At 40.4% G+C, this 17,469-nt stretch overlaps 2 protein-coding genes across 3 annotated transcripts in view; one reads left to right on the forward strand and one right to left on the reverse strand.

Moving 5' to 3' along the window:
• The window catches only part of ZNF512 (zinc finger protein 512), a 143,132-nt gene that overhangs the window by 115,467 nt on the left and 10,196 nt on the right, over positions 1–17,469 (reverse strand). The window lies entirely within an intron of this gene.
• FNDC4 (fibronectin type III domain containing 4) lies at positions 10,547–14,085 on the forward strand. 2 transcript variants are annotated; one of them, XM_074288308.1, is made up of 7 exons: positions 10,547–10,994; positions 11,199–11,350; positions 11,433–11,548; positions 11,791–11,995; positions 12,478–12,567; positions 13,112–13,233; positions 13,472–14,085. In XM_074288308.1, exons 2-7 carry the CDS (start codon positions 11,227–11,229, stop codon positions 13,505–13,507), a joined length of 693 nt encoding a protein of 230 aa, XP_074144409.1. In that variant the 5' UTR covers positions 10,547–10,994; positions 11,199–11,226; the 3' UTR covers positions 13,508–14,085. The 2 variants fall into 2 exon arrangements, with proteins under 2 accessions (XP_074144409.1, XP_074144408.1); XM_074288307.1 differs by having other exon boundaries at positions 10,558–10,994; positions 13,112–13,210.

Genomic DNA, 17,469 nt, shown 5'->3' on the forward strand with positions numbered 1-17,469 from the left:
AGATAAATAAATTGAAGAAAAGATCAAATGGTATAAAAAATTATTGTAAAGCTGAAGTTCCCTTAAAAATGAGAGATTAATTTCATAATAACTATAAGCAGAGACCCAAAGGAAAACATAAATCTTCCACAAGAACTGTTTGAGTATCCAAAAGAAATGAAGCAAGAGATAAGAAATGAAATACAAGTGTTAGAGGAAAGAATTGGAAGGAAAATAAATAGCTTATAAGAGAAAGTAATAAACATTACACAAGAAAAGGATTCTTTTCAAACTAGAATAAACCAAGCAGAAATCAATGACTTGAGATCAGTCAAGATGGTTGAATAAGAGAAAGCAATATATCCCGCTTCTCTTTACCCACCCTCCCCACCAAAAAAAATCTAAAAAGATCACCAGACTGAGTAGTGATTAGAAATCTGAAGAGATTTGGGGCATGATCCTAGTCCAAATCACAAATCTGATCTATAGACAAGTGATCAGGAATAGGGATGGGTCAGGATTGTGGACACATTCCCAGTCCCAGACCAAGAGCATTCAGTCTCCCAAAGGATACAAAACCAAACATTCAGTCCCCAAGGCTCCAAATAGGCAGCGTCTGGAATCTCCCAAAATGGACTCAGGACTCAGTTCTAAGGCATGAAGAGTCAACAGATGTCACCCAGAGCAAATCCCAGATACCCACTGGTCCAGGCCAGCCACACAGGATATCCCCATTAGATTCTAGGGTGCAGAACAAGGCTGGGTCACTGGCATACCAGACATAACTCTGAGCTCAGGCCAGCAGTAGGATATCCCAAGCAGGCTCTTTTGAGAACTTCCCAGGACTCAGAACAAGACTAGGTCAGCAGTCCTGGTAGCCCAGAGAATAATCAAGAACACCATTCCTGACCCAGAACAGGACTGAGTCAGAAACATAGTTGCTCTGGCAGGACTATATAACAAGACCCAGGGGCTTGTGCTAGGAGATTCACACAGTATTTCCCTTGTTATTGCTGTATTCTATATCAGCATGTTCCCTATTCCTGATCTCACTAGAGTCTTCTGTGGCAACAAGCAATTGAACTTAATTCTCTCCTTGCCCTTCCCCACCCCAGGAGAATATACAGGTATAGGAAATAGAAGCATGATAAAAACTGTGCATACCCTTTGACCCAGCAGTGCTTCTACTGGGATTATATCCCAAAGAGATCTTAAAGAAGGGAAAGGGGCCACATGTGCAAAAATGTTTGTGGCAGCTCTTTTTGTAGTGGTCAGAAACTGGATGTCCATCAATTGGAGAATGGCTGAATAAATTGTGGTCTGTGAAAGTTATGGAATAGTATTGCTCTGTAAGAAATGAGCAGACTGATTTCAGAAAATCCTGGAAAGACTTCCATAAACTGATGCTGAGTGAAGTGACCAGAACCAGGAGAACATTGTTCCAAGAAAATTCCAAAAGACTTGAGATAAAAAATGCATCCATGTCCAGGGAAAGAACTATGGAGACTGAATGTAAATCAAAGCAGAATATTTTCACTTTTTTTTTTTTTTTTTTTTTTTTTGTCTTTTCTTTCTCGTGATTTTTTCTCTTTTGGGTGCATTGCTGCAGTCCTTAGAAGAGAACGAATGAATAGAGAGAACTAGGGCAGGGCACCAATGTGTTGTGGAATTCCTGAAGCAAAAGAACTGACATCGAGTTGTAGCCAATTCCATCCCTCAGAAATCACTTGGAACAGAAACTAAAATCAATGAAAAGTGAATTCCTCAGAATACATTCTTCCCTAAGGAAGAGCTGTGATGTCCAGCTTTTGGGAGTTCCATCATCAAAGGGGAGAGAGGTAGAAAGTGAACAATAGGAAAATATAAGACTCAAACTATCAAAGATTTCAGGAGGAAGAAAAAAAAGAAATTGTGAGCATAAGCAGATAAGCCAGCAGAGAAGACATTAGAAAAAAAGAATCCTTCAGAACATCTAAAAATCTAAACAATCCCAACACTTCTAAAAAATAGTGCAAGGCAAAGTCAAATGAATCAACTTTAATTTAATAGATTTTAAATATGATTTCTAAAAAGCCCAGATAACATATTTTAAGAAACCATACATGAAAATTGCCTAATCTATTAAAAAACAAAGTAAAGACAGAAAGAATCTACCTATCAACTCCTGTTAGGAACTTCAAAAGGAAAAGTTCCAGAATATCATAGTCAAATCCAAAGGTCCCATATGAAAGAAAAAAAAAAAAAATACAGCAAACTTCCAGAAAAAATAGTTCGAGTATCAAAGAGTTATAATCAAAAACACACAAGATCTAGCAACTTCTACCATAAATGAGAAGCAAACATAAAAAAGCAATATTACAAAAGGCTGAAAATATAGTCTTACATACAAGAATATTCACCCTTAAGCTAAATATAATCCTATGGGGAGAAAATAAATGGATTTTTAGAGGAATAGAGAATTAAAAGTTTTTCTGATGAAAAGACCAGAGCTGAGTGGCAACTTTGAAATATAAACACAAGAGCCCAGAGAAATTTTAAAAGGAAATTATATTGGCATAATTGAATTGGAAGAAGGTATAAATAAGTTCACATTCTAACTGGAGGAAAAGAATCAAGTATTCCTTTGGAATCTTGATATCTTAAAAGTGTATAGAGAGTTAAATAAGAATACTTGAGGGAGGTAAGAGTGATCAATTCTATCGTGAGAGTGGGAGGAGCTGGAAGAAAAAAGTAAAGGGAGGAATATACTAGTGTCAGAAAGAGGAAAAAGAGATTCTTTTTCTTATAATTGAAGTACTTAAGAAGAATATATAAACCAAGATAAAGGGATTGGAGGAATCCCTATTAGATGAATTTCACTCCTTTAAATCAAAGAAGGGACAAAATACATACACTCAGAGTTTGATATAGAAATGCATCAAATTCAACAGGGAAACAAGGCGGGGTGAAGAGAAAGGAGTAAGAGAAAGGAATAGTTATAAAGAAAGAAACTTCCTTATCCTAAAGGGAGATTTTAAAAAGGAAAAGAAAATTGAAAATCCTGAGATTGGAGAGGGGACCCGGAACTCTGAAAATCCTTGAAGGAGAAAATCTTCTTCAGCTCTGCTTCAATAAGGGACCCCGCCCCAAGTCCTTTTTTTAGTCCTTTTTCCCTTAAATGAATTTAAGTTTTGACTGCTTGAGGGGGGAATGAAGAGGGGACCCCAAAACTCTGAAAATCCTTAAAGAAGAAAATCTCCTTCAACTCTGCCTCAGTGAGGGACTCTACCCTAAGGGACAAACAGTTTCATCCTTGTTATCTGGGTGGGGTTGGCTCAGTCCTGAAACTCATTGAATTCAATTCCAATTCTAGCTCAAGCTGAAACCCACTGAGGAGCCAATTTGGGACTCCACCCATGGGCCCCCTTTAGCTAAACCTCTCATTATAAAAAGAGCCAAACTAAAATCCTCTCTTTGCAGAGGTTCCAAACATGCCAAAAGCCACTGTCCATTGGAATACTCTTTTCAGTATCACCCTCTCTTTACCCTCACCTATTTCCCTAAACAGACTTTATGCCTCTGTCAGGATTTCTTTTTTTTTTTTTTTTTTTTTTTATATTTAGAATTTTTTTCCACAGTATATATGCATGAGTAATTTTTTTTTTTTATAATATTATCCCTTGTATTCATTTTTCCAAATTATCCCTTCCCTCCCTCTATTCCTTCCCCTTGATGACAGGCAATCCCATACATTTTACATGTGTTACAATATAACCCAGATACAATATATGTGTGTAAATACCATTTTCTTGTTCCCTTCCTGCAGAGAGCCCCGTCAAGCCTGATGCAATTCAGAGTCTTCTCTTGAATACTGGCTCTGAATCTCCTCCAGCTCTTATCCTTCTCCAGGCCGAAGGTATAAGTAACCTGGGTAGAAAGACAGTAGTGCTAACAATTTACATTCACTTCCCAGTGTTCCTTCTCTGGGTGTAGTTATTTCTGTCTATCATTGATCAACTGGAAGTGAGTTGGATCTTCTCTATGTTGAAGATATCCACTTCCCTCAGAATACATCTTCATACAGCATTGAAGTGCACAGCGATCTTCTGGTTCTATTCATTTCACTCAGCATCAGTTCATGTAAGTCTCTCCAAGCCTCTCTGTATTCATCCTGCTGGTCATTTCTTACAGAGCAATAATATTCCATAACCTTCAAATACCATAATTTACCCAACCATTCTCCAATTGATGGACATCCATTCATCTTCCAGTTTCTAGCTACAACAAAAAGAGCTGCCACAAACATTTTGGCACATACAGGTCCCTTTCCCTTCTTTAGTATTTCCTTAGGATATAAGCCCAATAAGAGCACTGCTGCATCAAAGGGTATGAACAGTTTGATAACTTTTTGGGCATAGTTCCAGATTGCTCTCCAGAGTGGCTGGATTTCTAACCTTACTTCCAATCACCATAATAAACCCTTTTATCAATCTAGGTTTTCAGGTCTATAAATTCTTTTACAGAGAATCCCTGTGCTGCCAGAAGAGAGTCCCCAAAACTTCCTACCCTTGTGCCAAATCCCAAGGGGCTACAGGGGAGCCAAACCCCTCATTTGGTTCCCTGTAATGAGGGAAAGGAAAGGGGAACCCCATTTCTCGGCGCATAGATAATCCCATGAGGCGCAGTGTCCCCTGTAAAATGAATTTATAGGTCCGAAAACCTAGATTGATGAATAAAAGGTTTATTGTAGGAATTTGGAAGTAAAGCTCAGTTAGAAAGACACCAGGGCCGAAGGTGGCTGTTGGCGGGCAGGGACCCTTACATGGCTGGAAGATTCACCATGTGTTAGCTGGGAGGGCTCCTGCAATGAGGGCGGTCCAGCTTGTTTCTTTTATACCTAGAAAATGATAGGCGGTACCCAGTTCTGGCGGGCTTTTCAGTTAGCCCAGATCAGGTGAGGGCTGGGGGAAGCTGAGCTGAGAGTGGGGGGGGCTGGGCCCGGATATTCAAAGGGTACCTTTGACCAGGATTTGTGAATCAAGATCAGTCATGGGTTGGGCAATTAGGAATCTTAAAGGGCCCCAACCCTCATCACCTGAACCCCGAACCTGCCACTAGACCTTATCATTTAACTCCCTGACCACCAGAAACCCTAATCTCATTTTGGCTCCCTAAATCTAAACCTCATCAAGATGACCTCTTAAACAGTTAGCAGATTCACCATCTGGTGAACTATCAGGCTGGTTTCAGAAAAGCCTGGACTGATGCTGAGTGAGGTGAGCAGAATCAGAACATTGTACATAAGCAGCATAATTGTGTGATGATCAATTGTGACAGACTTGACTTTTCTTAGAAATACAATGATCCAGGACAATTTCAATAAACTTGGGATGAAAAATGCCATCTGCATCCAGAGAGAAAACTATGGAGACTGAATGTGGATCAAAGCATACTTATCATCTTTAAAAAATTTTTCTTTCCTAGGGTTTTTGCATTTTGTTATGATTTTTCTTTCATAACATGACTAATATGGATATGTATTTAAAATGACTGTACATCTATAACCTACATCAGATTGCTTGCTGTCTTGAGAAGGGGAGAAGGAAGAAAGGAAGGAAGAAAAAAAATGGAACTCATAATCTTACAAAAGTGAATGTTGAAAATTATCTTTACATGTAATTGGAAAAAATAAAATTCTATTAAGTGAAAACAAACAGTTGAATTGAAAAATGTATTATATGAATGAATGTAAAGGAATATTATCCCTTAAGAAATTATGAAAGGAACAATTTCTGATAATATTTGAATATTATGAATGGATGCAAAGTGAAGTGAGCAGAACCAAGAATTTACACAAGGGCAGCAACATTATACAGAAACCATACAAACAAACAAACTTTGAAAGACTTAAGAACTCTGAACAATGTATTGATCAACCAGATCTCTAGAGATCTAACAATGTAACATGTTACCTACCTCCTTACAGAGAAAGGAAGAAAGGAAACAAGCAATTAAACGCCTTCTATATGCTAGGCACTATGCTAAGCATTTAACAATACATCATTTTGTTATCACAAAAAACCCTAGGGATTGGGTGCTATTATTATCCTTGTTTTACAATTGAGAAAATTGAGGCAGACAGATGTTAAAAAAAAACTTGTCCAAGATCACACAGCTAGTATGTGTCTGAGGTCATATTTGTACTCTAGTTTTCCTGACTCTTATTGCATTAGATTGTGAGCTTCTAAAGGACAGGGACTATCTTTGCCTTTCTTTGTATTCTCATTGCATAGCACAATGCTAGGCAACTGGTAAGTACTTAATAAATGTTTATTCAATGACCTACTAGATCATCATTTAGCTGCCTACAAAGACTTACTGGGCATGAAGTACATAATACACTTTTTTTGGAAAGCTTTTTATGCACGGATAATTTTTCAACATTGATCCTTGCATAGTCTCATGTTCCAAATTTTCCCCTCTTTCCCTCCACACTTTCTCCTAAATGTCAAGCAATCCAATATATGTTATAAATGTCGAAATATATGTTAAATCCAATGTGTGTAAACATATTTATACAATTATCTTGCTGCATAAGAAAAAATCAGATCAAAAAGGAAAGAAAATTAGTAAGAAAACAAAATAGAAGTGAACAACAAAAAGAATGAAAATGCTATGTTGTGATCCACTCAGTACCCATAATCCTCTGGATGTTGATGGCTCTCAATCGTTGAAACTGGCCTCAATCATCTCATTATTGGAAAGTCACTCCACCAGAGTGATCATTGTATAATACATAATACACTTTTAGACATGCAAATCAAAACAGTCCTAAGGTTTCACCTTTCACCCTTAGCAAAGAAAATTGGCAAGAGATGACAAAAATGGGAATAGGCAATATTGGAGGGATTGTGAGTAGATAGGCTCTGCCATTGTAGGTGGAGCTATGAATCAGTACATCCATTTTGGAAAGCAATTATGAATTATGCAAATAAAATGACTAAATGTCCATACTCTTTGGGCCAGAGATTCTATTACTACCCCAAGGAGACCTTGATAAGAAGAAAGTTTTCATGTACATAATATTTATTTATAATCTTTATAGAGACTCTTTTTGCAACAATTGTACTATCTTACTAAATACTCTTTTCTAAAAGTGATTTAACTAATAAAAATGACTGAATTATGGATATCTATGGATATCTTGAGAAGAAGCATACCACTGAGTGTTTGTGAACTATTGAATTGGCCCCCAGAGCTCTGAGGGGAGATATAGCATCATTTGAGCTAAGATAGCTTGCCGGCCAGTGTGATTTGGAAGAGTAATTGCAGAACATATATATGCTGCTCTTGTTACAAATAAGTATGTTGAGTTAAACAATTCAATGCATGGATTGTATGTGAAAATATGTTCTAATTCTGCACCTCTAGTCTATCACCTTCCTTCCAAAAGGTAGGCAGCACACTTCATCATCAATCTTCTGAAATCATGATGGGTCAATGCATTGATCAGAGTTCTATAATACTTTAAAATAACTTTCCTTCAAATTATTGTGATATAGTAAATTGTTTTCTTGCATTTTCACATTTCATTTTATATCACTTTATATAAGTGTTCTGTGTCTTTCTTCTTGTGTCCACTGACCTCCCACTTTATTGTTTTTCCTCACCAAGTATGTTCTCATGAGGTGATATCACTATTCTGTGAGCTCCCTGCAACCTTTTGGAAGATGCTTTTACCCCTAAGCTTTCTGGGGGGAAAAAGCCCTACTGGAGCAGCTAGGTGGATAGAGCACCAGCCCTGAAGTCAGGAGGACCCCAGTTCAAATTTGGTCTCAGACACTTAACACTTTCTAGCTCTGTGACTCTGGGAAAGTCACTTAACTTCAAAAATGCCAAAGAAAGAAAAGAAGCCCTACAAACACACCTCTTACACAAATTAAAGATAACTTAAAAAGGGAAAATCGCTAATAGCAAAGAGAAGGAAAAGAGGGAGGAGGTTAAGAAAGGGGGTTTTTTGGGGTTTTTTTTAATTGGATTTTCATCTATTGGATGAAATACCATGAGCAATAACTTTAACGTTTCTAAGAGGCAGAGGTAGACAGAGCATTTTCTGGGAATAGAGGAGCGCCTATAGAAGATGGAATACCAAGATGGAAAACAGAAAATAAGTCAGACTGGCAAAAGAGTATAGAGTGAAAAAGAGAGTAATGTGAAATAAATTTATTAATGTAGGATAAAGTCAGATTGTGAAGAACTTTAAGTGCCATTTTGACGAATTTGCAATACAATATTATTATCTTCTGTTGGTCTCCTTTTTTACAGCCTCTTTCCTCTATAATCTATCCTCCCTATATATCCCAAACTTATATTCCTTTTTTTCATGGTTTTATTTTAGTTTTTTTTTTTTTTAATTTTTAAAACATACGCATGGGTAATTCTCAACCTTCGCCCTTGCAAAACCTTGTCTTCCAAATTTTTTCTCTCCTTTCCCCCTCCCACTCTTCCAGATGGCAAGTAATCTATGTTAAATTAAATTTAACATTAACATTAAATGTTAATGTGCAATTCTTCCATACGTATTTCCATAATTATCATGCTGCACAAGAAAAATCAGATCAAAAAGGAAAAAATGAGAAAGAAAACAAAATGCAAGCAAACAACAACAAAAAAGTGAAAATACTATGTTGTGATCCATACTCAGTCCCTACAGTTCTTTCTCTGGGTGCAGATGACTCTCTTCATCATAAGACCATTGAAACTGGCCTGAATAACCTCACTGTTCAGAAGAGCCACGTCCATCAGAATTGATCATCCTATAATCTTGCTATTGATGTGTACAATGTTTCCTAGTTCTACTCATTTCACTTAGCATCAGTCCAGGTAAGTCTCTTCAGGTCTCTCTGAAATCATCCTGCTGATCGTTTCTTATAGAACAATAATATTCCATAATATTCATATACCATAACTTATTCAGCCATTCTCCAACTGATGAGCATCCATCCAGTTTCCAATTTCTTGCCACTGCAAAAGGGCTGCTACAAACATTTTCACACATATAGGTCCTTTTTCCTCTTTCGTGATCTATTTGGGATACATGTCCAGTATAGATACTGCTGTATCAAAGGATATATATATATATATATATATATATATATATATATATATATACAAACTGATATTCCTAAACCACAGTTCTGATTATGTCACTCCTGCTCAAAAATTCTTCAGTGGCTCCCTTTTTTCCTTAGGTTAAAACATAAAATAGCAGCTAAGGTCCTCTGCAATCTAGCTTCTATTTATTTTTCCAATCATTTCAAATTTTTGTTGTTCAGTCATGTCTTACTCTCTGTGATTGAATCTGGGGTCTTCTTGGCAAAAATAATAGAATGTTTTGCCATTTTTTCTTTGGGTCATTTTACAGATAAAGCAACTGAGGCAAAGTGGGTGAAGTGACTTGCCCAAAGTCACACAAGAAGGAAATATCTGAGGCCAAATTTGAATTTAGAAAGGTCTTCTTGACTCCAGGCCCTATAATTTATCCTCTGGGCCGGCCATCTAGCTGCACATTTATTGACTCTGTTCCAGTCAAACTGATTCCTGTATATACCATTCCATTTCTCACCTCCATAATTTTGTTCAGCTGGTTTTTCATATCTAGAATGTACTCTTTCCGCATCCCTACTGTTCAAAATTTCTAATTTTCTTCAAAGCACTGTTCAGATTCTTCTTGAAATTATTTTGTATTACTTTAAAAGAATTGCATAATATTAGCCCTGAAATCAGAAGGACCCGAGTTCAAATTTGGTCTCAGACACTTAACACTTCCTAGCTGTGTGACCCTGGGCAAGTCACTTAACCCCAATTGCCTCAGGAGAAAAAAAAAAAAGAATTGCATATTAACCTATATCAGATTGCTTGCTGTCTTGAGGAAGGGAAAGATAAGAAAACCTGGAATACAAAGTTTTACAAAAATAAATATTGAAAACTATCTTTACATGTATTTGGAAAAAATAAAATAGTATTGAAAAAGTGTTTAAATTATATATATATATGGACAATCAATATATATGTCCTTTCTTGCATATTGTATTTCTCCAATAAAATGTAGACTTTTTGAGGTCAAGTACCATTGGAATTTTTTTTTTTTTGTCTTTAAGTCTACAGTACCTAGAACACTGCTCTGAACATAGCAATTTAAGAATTATTTGTTGAATTTACTTCTTGTAGAAATCTGTTGTTTCATTAAGTTTCACACTTATAGATAAACTATTCCTTACCCCCCCCCTTTTTTTTTGTTCTATTTTTTTCCTCCCACTTGAAATCTTGGGGGTTGAGAATTGGAATCAGCAGGAGAATGAGATTAGGGAGGGCCTGGCTGGTTGAATTGGAGGCTCACTGCTGAGAAAGACCCTAGCACTTGTCACTTCCAGACACCACCCATTCCTGAGTGAACCACTGGGTAATCTGTTCTTGTTCTATATATGTGAGAAAGAAGGGGAAAGAGAGGGGGCCGGAGGAAGAAAGACAGCTGGAGAGGCACAGTGGAGGGCGGAGCGGGGGAGAGGATGAAAGGAGGCGAGAGCCCTGGGCGGGAGCGGAGGCGGGGCTGGTCTACACGTCCCAGCTGCGGCGGCAGAGCCAGCGCGCTGCAGAACCCCAGTCCGCGGTCTCGGGCTGGAGGGTCACATCCTGCTGCAGAGAGCAGTGGAGCGTGGCTTCTTGGCATCCCGCTCCGCACCGAGGAGCAGAGCCAGCATCAGACCCGCAGGGAAGGAGGAAAGCGAAAGAACGAGGGAGCGAGATCAGAGTCCTCCGAGAGCCGGCCGGACCGAAGCCCAAGCTTTCCGAGACCAGGGCTCTGCAGCACGTCCTCAGCTCCACATAGCGGGCCCTGCACCGCCTTTCTTGCCGGGCCTGGGCTGGCATGGGGTAGGGACCACGCAGCGGAGCCGAGAGATGGGCCGCTCCCTAGGCACAGAGCGGCCCCTTAGGCTCAGAGCGGCCTGACCGTCGGAGACTCCGGGGCCCAGCAGGTGGGTGTGGGCAGGGCAGAGGCGTGTTCCGAGGTGTAGTTAGCGGAGTTGCTGTGTGGGCGTGGGCGGAGTTTACCTGGGGGCTCTCGGAGGTTGTGCTGGATGTGGTCGTTGGCGGGGGGGAGGTTGGGTCCTATCTTGGGAATTGGCTGCAGATTCTATTTGCGGGCAGTTTTTGATGCCCAGGCTTCCTGACACCTGCAGGAGCCCCTAAACTGGCTGGACTGAGCAGATGATGACCCAGTGCCCCAGAATGGATTCCATGGGGGCAATGGCTTCGCTGATTCCACTAACCCCATATCTAAGCCCTACAGTCCTATTGTTGGTCAGCTGTGACCTGGGGTTTGTCCGAGCAGGTAAGTTGAGGGAGAAATGGGAGGGGTCAACAATCCTACTCTGGGGGTTTAGTTATATTAACTTGTCACTTCCTTGGCACAGATCGGCCTCCTTCCCCTGTGAATGTGACTATCACTCAGCTCAAAGCCAATTCAGCCACAGTGTCCTGGGATGTTCCAGAGGGCAACATTGTCATTGGCTACGCCATCTCCCAGCAAGTATGAATCAGCCCTCTCATCCCTCCTTTCTTAAAATTCCCCTGCATCCCCCTCAGGCTCTCCCCAAGTTGGGGAAATATTGGAATAGGTATCTCCCACAAGCAGCCTCCTTTAATGAGCTTTCTTACACTTTCCCCCTATTTATATGTCATGCCCCCTGAGACAGACTGTACCTGAGGGGAATAGTATATCCAGAATCTGGATGGGTCTTGTGGTCCCACCACTTTTTCCTGCCACTACAGAGACAGAATGGACCTGGACAGCGGGTAATCCGAGAAGTGAACACCACAACTCGAGCCTGTGCCCTTTGGGGCTTGGCTGAAGACAGTGATTACACCATACAGGTCAGAAGCATTGGTCTTCGGGGGGAGAGCCCCCCTGGGCCTCGGGTCCATTTTCGTACTCTCAAGGGCTCTGATCGACTGCCCTCAAACAGTTCAAACCCAGGTAAGAGCATGACCTGACTTTATAACTCTCTGTACTCAAGATCCTCTGACCCTTACCTAATTAACCATTCAACTTTGTTAAAGGCAAGTAACTATCATAGATAAATAGAAAGAAAGGTGATTGAATTAATTATGCTGCCACTATATTTCTGAGGGAAGACAGATTGGAAAGAAGGAGAAAAAGAAGAAGGGCTGGTTAACAGTGCTTTTTATAAGTCTAGCCTGACCTCCAACCCACAAGCCTTCCATCCTGAATAAGAACCTGGCTTTCTGCCCCACCTCTACTCTCTGATGCTTTGATACTTGATCTCTCTGTCCACAAATCAGCTATCCTTGGGGAGAGGGTGACCTACAATTTGAACTCAATGGTTATGAATCTATCCCTCATTCCAACTCCCAGCTGTAGCTTTTTAAAGTGCCTTTTAAAATAAGCTTCCTAGCTGTGCCCTTGGTAACCCTTTAGGCCATGTATGTCCTTCCCAGGTGACATCACAGTAAAGGGTCTGGATGGAGAGCGAACCCTACAGACGGGGGAAGTGGTCATCATCGTGGTGGTGTTGCTCATGTGGGCAGGTAAGCAAGAGGTTTGGAAGAAGAAAGGTTTGGGGATTAAAGAGATAGGGGGCAATAAGATGGGAGGTGCTGAAAAGCATTGGGAGTAGGGGACAATAATAATTAAATTTCTAGAGCACATTGAGATTTTCAAAATACTTCCCTCACAACAAACCCCTTATAAGGTAGGTAGTGAGAATAACATTGTTGCCATTTTACAGATGAAGATACTGAAACTCATAGAGATGAAGGCACTCATCCAAGGTCACAAGCAAGGGGAAAAAATGAGGGCTGGTGCATTTAGGGAGGGTGGAAGAGAATCTGGAAATAACCTGATGCTAGAGATGGGAGGTTGATGAGAGTCAATTGAAAAAAATCAAGGATGTAGGACTTTGTAAGAGGGAGCAAAAATGAAAAGACCAAACTACCTGGGATTTAGAAATTGTGCGTGTGTATGGGGTATGTGGGTGTGTGTATGTGTTCTTTTATGATGACTAGAAGGAGCCTAAATTGTGGATGAGTATGGAATTATGGATAAGAGTAAAGTATCTTGATGTTATTACAGCTGTGATCGGGCTATTCTGCCGTCAGTATGACATCATCAAGGATAACGACTCCAACAATCCCAAGGAGAAGGGAAAAGGGCCAGAGCAGAGTCCTCAAGGTCGGCCAATGGGGGCCAGACAGGTGATGTGGGAGTTAGGTACTGAAGAAGATTGGAAGGGTGGGTGCTCAAGCAGAGGTCGCCTCAGGTAGCCAGCAAGACCCAGATAAGTAAAGGGGAAACCAGAGACAACAGAGAGATAATGGAATGGCTTGATAGAGTAGGACAGTAGATCCATGAAGTAGGAAAAGATAAAAAAGGAATTGTATCCCTAAGATTTTTGAATGATTTCAGAGCCTCAAGCATAATTTTCCATTACAGAAAAAGTCACCATCCATTAACACCATTGATGTCTGAAAGAAAGAAATGGAGCCAAAAGAGAGATTGATGGATTGGGAATGCTGATAAAGACTCAGATGATCACCTGCTCAAGATAGAAGGATCCTACCCACTTCCTTACAGCTGAACCAGAGGGGATAACTAGCATTCCTACACACTCAGACCTGCCTCCTATCCCCTTTCTCACTGTAAGCAGGGTCACAAGGGCTCGGTAGAAAAGGCTTCCCTAGACCTGGAAAGTGAATGATAATTGGGAGAAGTCCCCAATGTTCCAGGTCTTGGAAGGAGTGACTTGTCTAATCTTTTTTCATGAAACCCAAGAAAGCAAACAATCTACTTCACCTGCATCAGGACAGTCAACATCTTTAGCTGCCTCTAAACCCAGCTCTGTCCCCAGGACTCAAATGGGGGTCTTTCTGTGGGCTCTGGGCAGGGGGGAGGGACTGTTGGGACCCAGGGACCAGATACCACACTGCACTAATCTAATGTCTTCCATGAAGCCTGAGGAGCTTCATTGCCTCATCAGGCAGCCTCCAAGAGCTGCTGGTGATCACACCCCCTTGGGCGTTTTTATAATAAAAGGTTCTTAGAACAAAGTAATTTTCCTATGACTGTTGGAATTTCCCTACTTTTTTCTATATGACATTCTAATACAAGACTGCCCCCAACATACTGGCCCCCATGTTTCCTGTATCAAATGTTCTGTTTCTTTACCCAGAGCTGGAAAAGGGTAGAGAGGGTACAGGAGAAATGAGTACAGGGAGTCCCTAGCTCCAGTTGTTTTTAATTCAAGCATTTCTTGAGCATTTTATAATATTACTGTGGAGACTCTCCTCGGTGCTAAAGACAATGCCTAAAATCTGGGAAGAAACAATATGTCCAGAGAAGTACATACAAAGATATATATGATAAAAAAAAATTTCCAGGGCTTGAGGTAGGGCACTAATTGACAAGTGGGGGGAGGTCAGGAAAAAGGGGGCCAGTGTCAAGCTAAGTCTTATGAAAAAGAAGGTAATGGTACTTGAAGTGAGCCTAGTAGGAAGCCAATGGTTCTAATAGAAAAAGGTCAAGAAGGTGTATAGGCAAAGAGACTCATGGTTGGCGTGCCATAGGTTAGTTTAGCTGCCTGCAGACCTAACAGGTATATAGGAGCCAGACTATGAACATGGGAATTTTTATTTTATCCTAGAGACAATAGAAAACTATTGGAGTTTTCCTGCTTGAAGGTGGGAGGGATATGGTGAGATGTGTTTTAAAATTTCAGTATGAGGGAGACCACTTAGGCTATTGCAATGATTCCAGAGAGAGAGATGAATGAGAGCCTGGATGAATGGTGGGGATATGAAAGCAGAAAGAATGGCATCAAGAGATGTGATGAGAGTAAAATTGGCACATCAAGATGACACAGTGAATAGTGTACCAGCCCTGAAGTCAGGAGGACCTGATTGCAAATCCAGCTTCAGATACTTAATACTTCCTAGCTGTGTGACCTTGAGCAAGTTACTTAAAACCCCAGTTGCCTCGGGGGGGGGGGGGGGGGGGGGGGGGAGTAGAATCGAAACTTGCCTGTTAATTGAAATAGGGGGTTTTAGAAAGGACAGAGGAAGACTGGGGTTGAGAAACTGGATGACTGGAAGGATTTACCTTACACAGAAATGGAATTTAGGAAGAGGGGAAGTTTAGGGAGAAAGCAAATGAATTGTTTTTAATATGTCTAGTTAAGAAACCCATGGGATATTCAGTTGGAAAGATCCAATTGATGATGAATGGAACTTGGGAAAGAGCTAAATTTTCCTGATTATGGTCAAAATAAGATAGTTATAACACATCAAATGATATTATTTTAAAAAAAACATAGTCTCTATTACGTGACAGGCACATTGGAGACCCCAGAAGACAAAATGAAACTGCTCTTGTTCCTAAGGAGCTTACAGTCTACTGGGGGAGCATAGATAGGACAGAGACCAGGAGAAGTGGGTTCATACCCTGCTCACAGTATAAATCAGAACTGTCTGCTTTTGCTTTCTGTGTCACCTCTGCTACACAGGGACAAGTCTGAGCAGAGTAATGCTGGTTGTTAATTGGTCATTGACACAACTGATATTGTTGGTGCTCCTTGATCATCTGTTCAGAAGGGGGCCTACCCCAGAAATTGTTTACTTCTTTCTAAATATTTACTTGTTCCTAGCAGAACACAGGGAAGAATAATACTTTTTTCATGGGGTCTGTATGAGTTCAGTGCTCAAGAGTTCAAGACTCATTCCTCCCACCTGTGCCCTCTAACTGGCCTTAATCCTATTAGAGATAGAGGCCTTTGAGCAATGGCTCAGAGGTAAATTTGGGAGTGTGGATGCAGATATCTTTAGCCTGGGCTCAGGCACTGATCCAAACTGGGAAACTGGGTATGGTCCAGAGTCATATTCAGACTCTATCTAGAACAAGGTCCTGGTAGCAGAACTGAGGAAAGGAATTATTTTTGCCCAGCGAAACAATATGACCTTGATCTGTGTTATTTTCTTTCTGGGCCTAATTTTCTGTGAAAATCATCATTATGCCCTGAACCTTTCTTGTTTCTTCTCTAAAAATGAGATAAATCCTGGAGGGCTGCTCTACTGGCAAACTAACCCAGAGACTGAAAACTTCTAAGGCAAAGACCTCTGCCCTGAGAATTTCTGCCCCTCTCAGCCTTATTCTCTTCCTTCCGGAAGTCTCAGAGCCTTCTAACTCCCACAGAAATGACTTTTGTGATTACCAACCCCCATTTCTTCTGGTAACTCTGGGTGAGAAACAAGAATTCCAGAACAGAGAGACAGAAAGATATGGTGGAAAAGGCACTGGAGTCTTTAGCTAATGATTTTAGAATTGGAAGTGATCTCAGACCTGTGGGAACTGAGTGTGGACCACAACGTAGCATTTTCAAACTTTCTGTTGATGTTTACTTGCATTTTGGTTTTTTTCTTTCTAGATCTGATTTTTCTTGTGCAGCAAGATTACTGTATAAATATGAATACATATATTGGATTTAACATGTATTTTAACATATTTAACATGTATTGGACTATCTGCCATCTAGAGGAGGGGGTGGGGGAAGAAGAGAAAAATTTGGAACAGAAAGTTTTGCAAGGGTCAATGTTGAAGAATTACCCATGCATATGTTTTGTAAATAAAAAACTTTAATAAAAAAAAAAGGGGGGGGGGATTGAAGACCTCAGAAGCCTTTTCGTTCAATTCATTCATTTTATAGCAAGAAAAATGAGGCCCAAAGAACTTAAATAACTTATCCACAGTCATGCAGGTAGAAAGAGATTATAAATCCAAGTTCTCTGACTCTGGCTCCAATGTTATTTGTACTCTACCTATTACACTGTGTCCTGACCTCTACAGGCCCACCACATGCCAAAACTAAGCAAACTGAAAAAAGATAGTATGTTAGAAGTAGGAAAAGAAATCAGACTAATCAGGGATTACAATGTTCTCAGGTAAAATGAGATAAGCTAAGACTCCCCCCCCCCCCTCCAGAAATCAGACATTTTATTGTCCCCTACACCATGGCAAACTCCTACCTTAGTCCAGCCATGATGAAATTACTGCCCCACTAAGCTAAGAATTGAACTAGAAATTTACTGTCTTTATCCGGTGACATGAAGCAAGCATTATTTACCCAGGCCTAGTCAAGGCTCCTGTTCTAGAAGTTCTATAGTCTTAGGAATCATCTAAGCATCCAGGAAATTGAAGCCTAAAGAAGTTCTTACCAGCTGGGTTTTGAACTAGAGAAGCCAGGTTCAAATCCCAGCTCTGCCACTTACTTACCTTGACTCTGAATCAGTGAATCTCAAAGTTTGATTTCCTCAACTGTAAAATAAGGGCTTTTTCTAGATCACCGCTGAGCCTGTGCTTCTAGCATATGACTCTGTGGCTTGCCTAGGGGTAACAGGTTGGGCAGACGGTAGAAATGAGAGTAGTTGCCTGGGATGGCTTCT

Source organism: Sminthopsis crassicaudata, chromosome 2 (genome assembly GCF_048593235.1).
Source record: "Sminthopsis crassicaudata isolate SCR6 chromosome 2, ASM4859323v1, whole genome shotgun sequence".
NCBI lineage: Eukaryota > Metazoa > Chordata > Mammalia > Dasyuromorphia > Dasyuridae > Sminthopsis > Sminthopsis crassicaudata.

Coding starts and splice junctions, on each gene's coding strand:
- FNDC4 (XM_074288308.1), top strand. CDS start 11,227: ATGATGACCCAGTGCCCCAGAATGGATTCCATGGGGGCAATGGCTTCG. Junction 12,568..13,111: donor GGTGTTGCTCATGTGGGCAG/GTAAGCAAGAGG, acceptor ATGTTATTACAG/CTGTGATCGGGCTATTCTGC. Junction 13,234..13,471: donor GGCCAATGGGGGCCAGACAG/GTGATGTGGGAG, acceptor TTTCCATTACAG/AAAAAGTCACCATCCATTAA.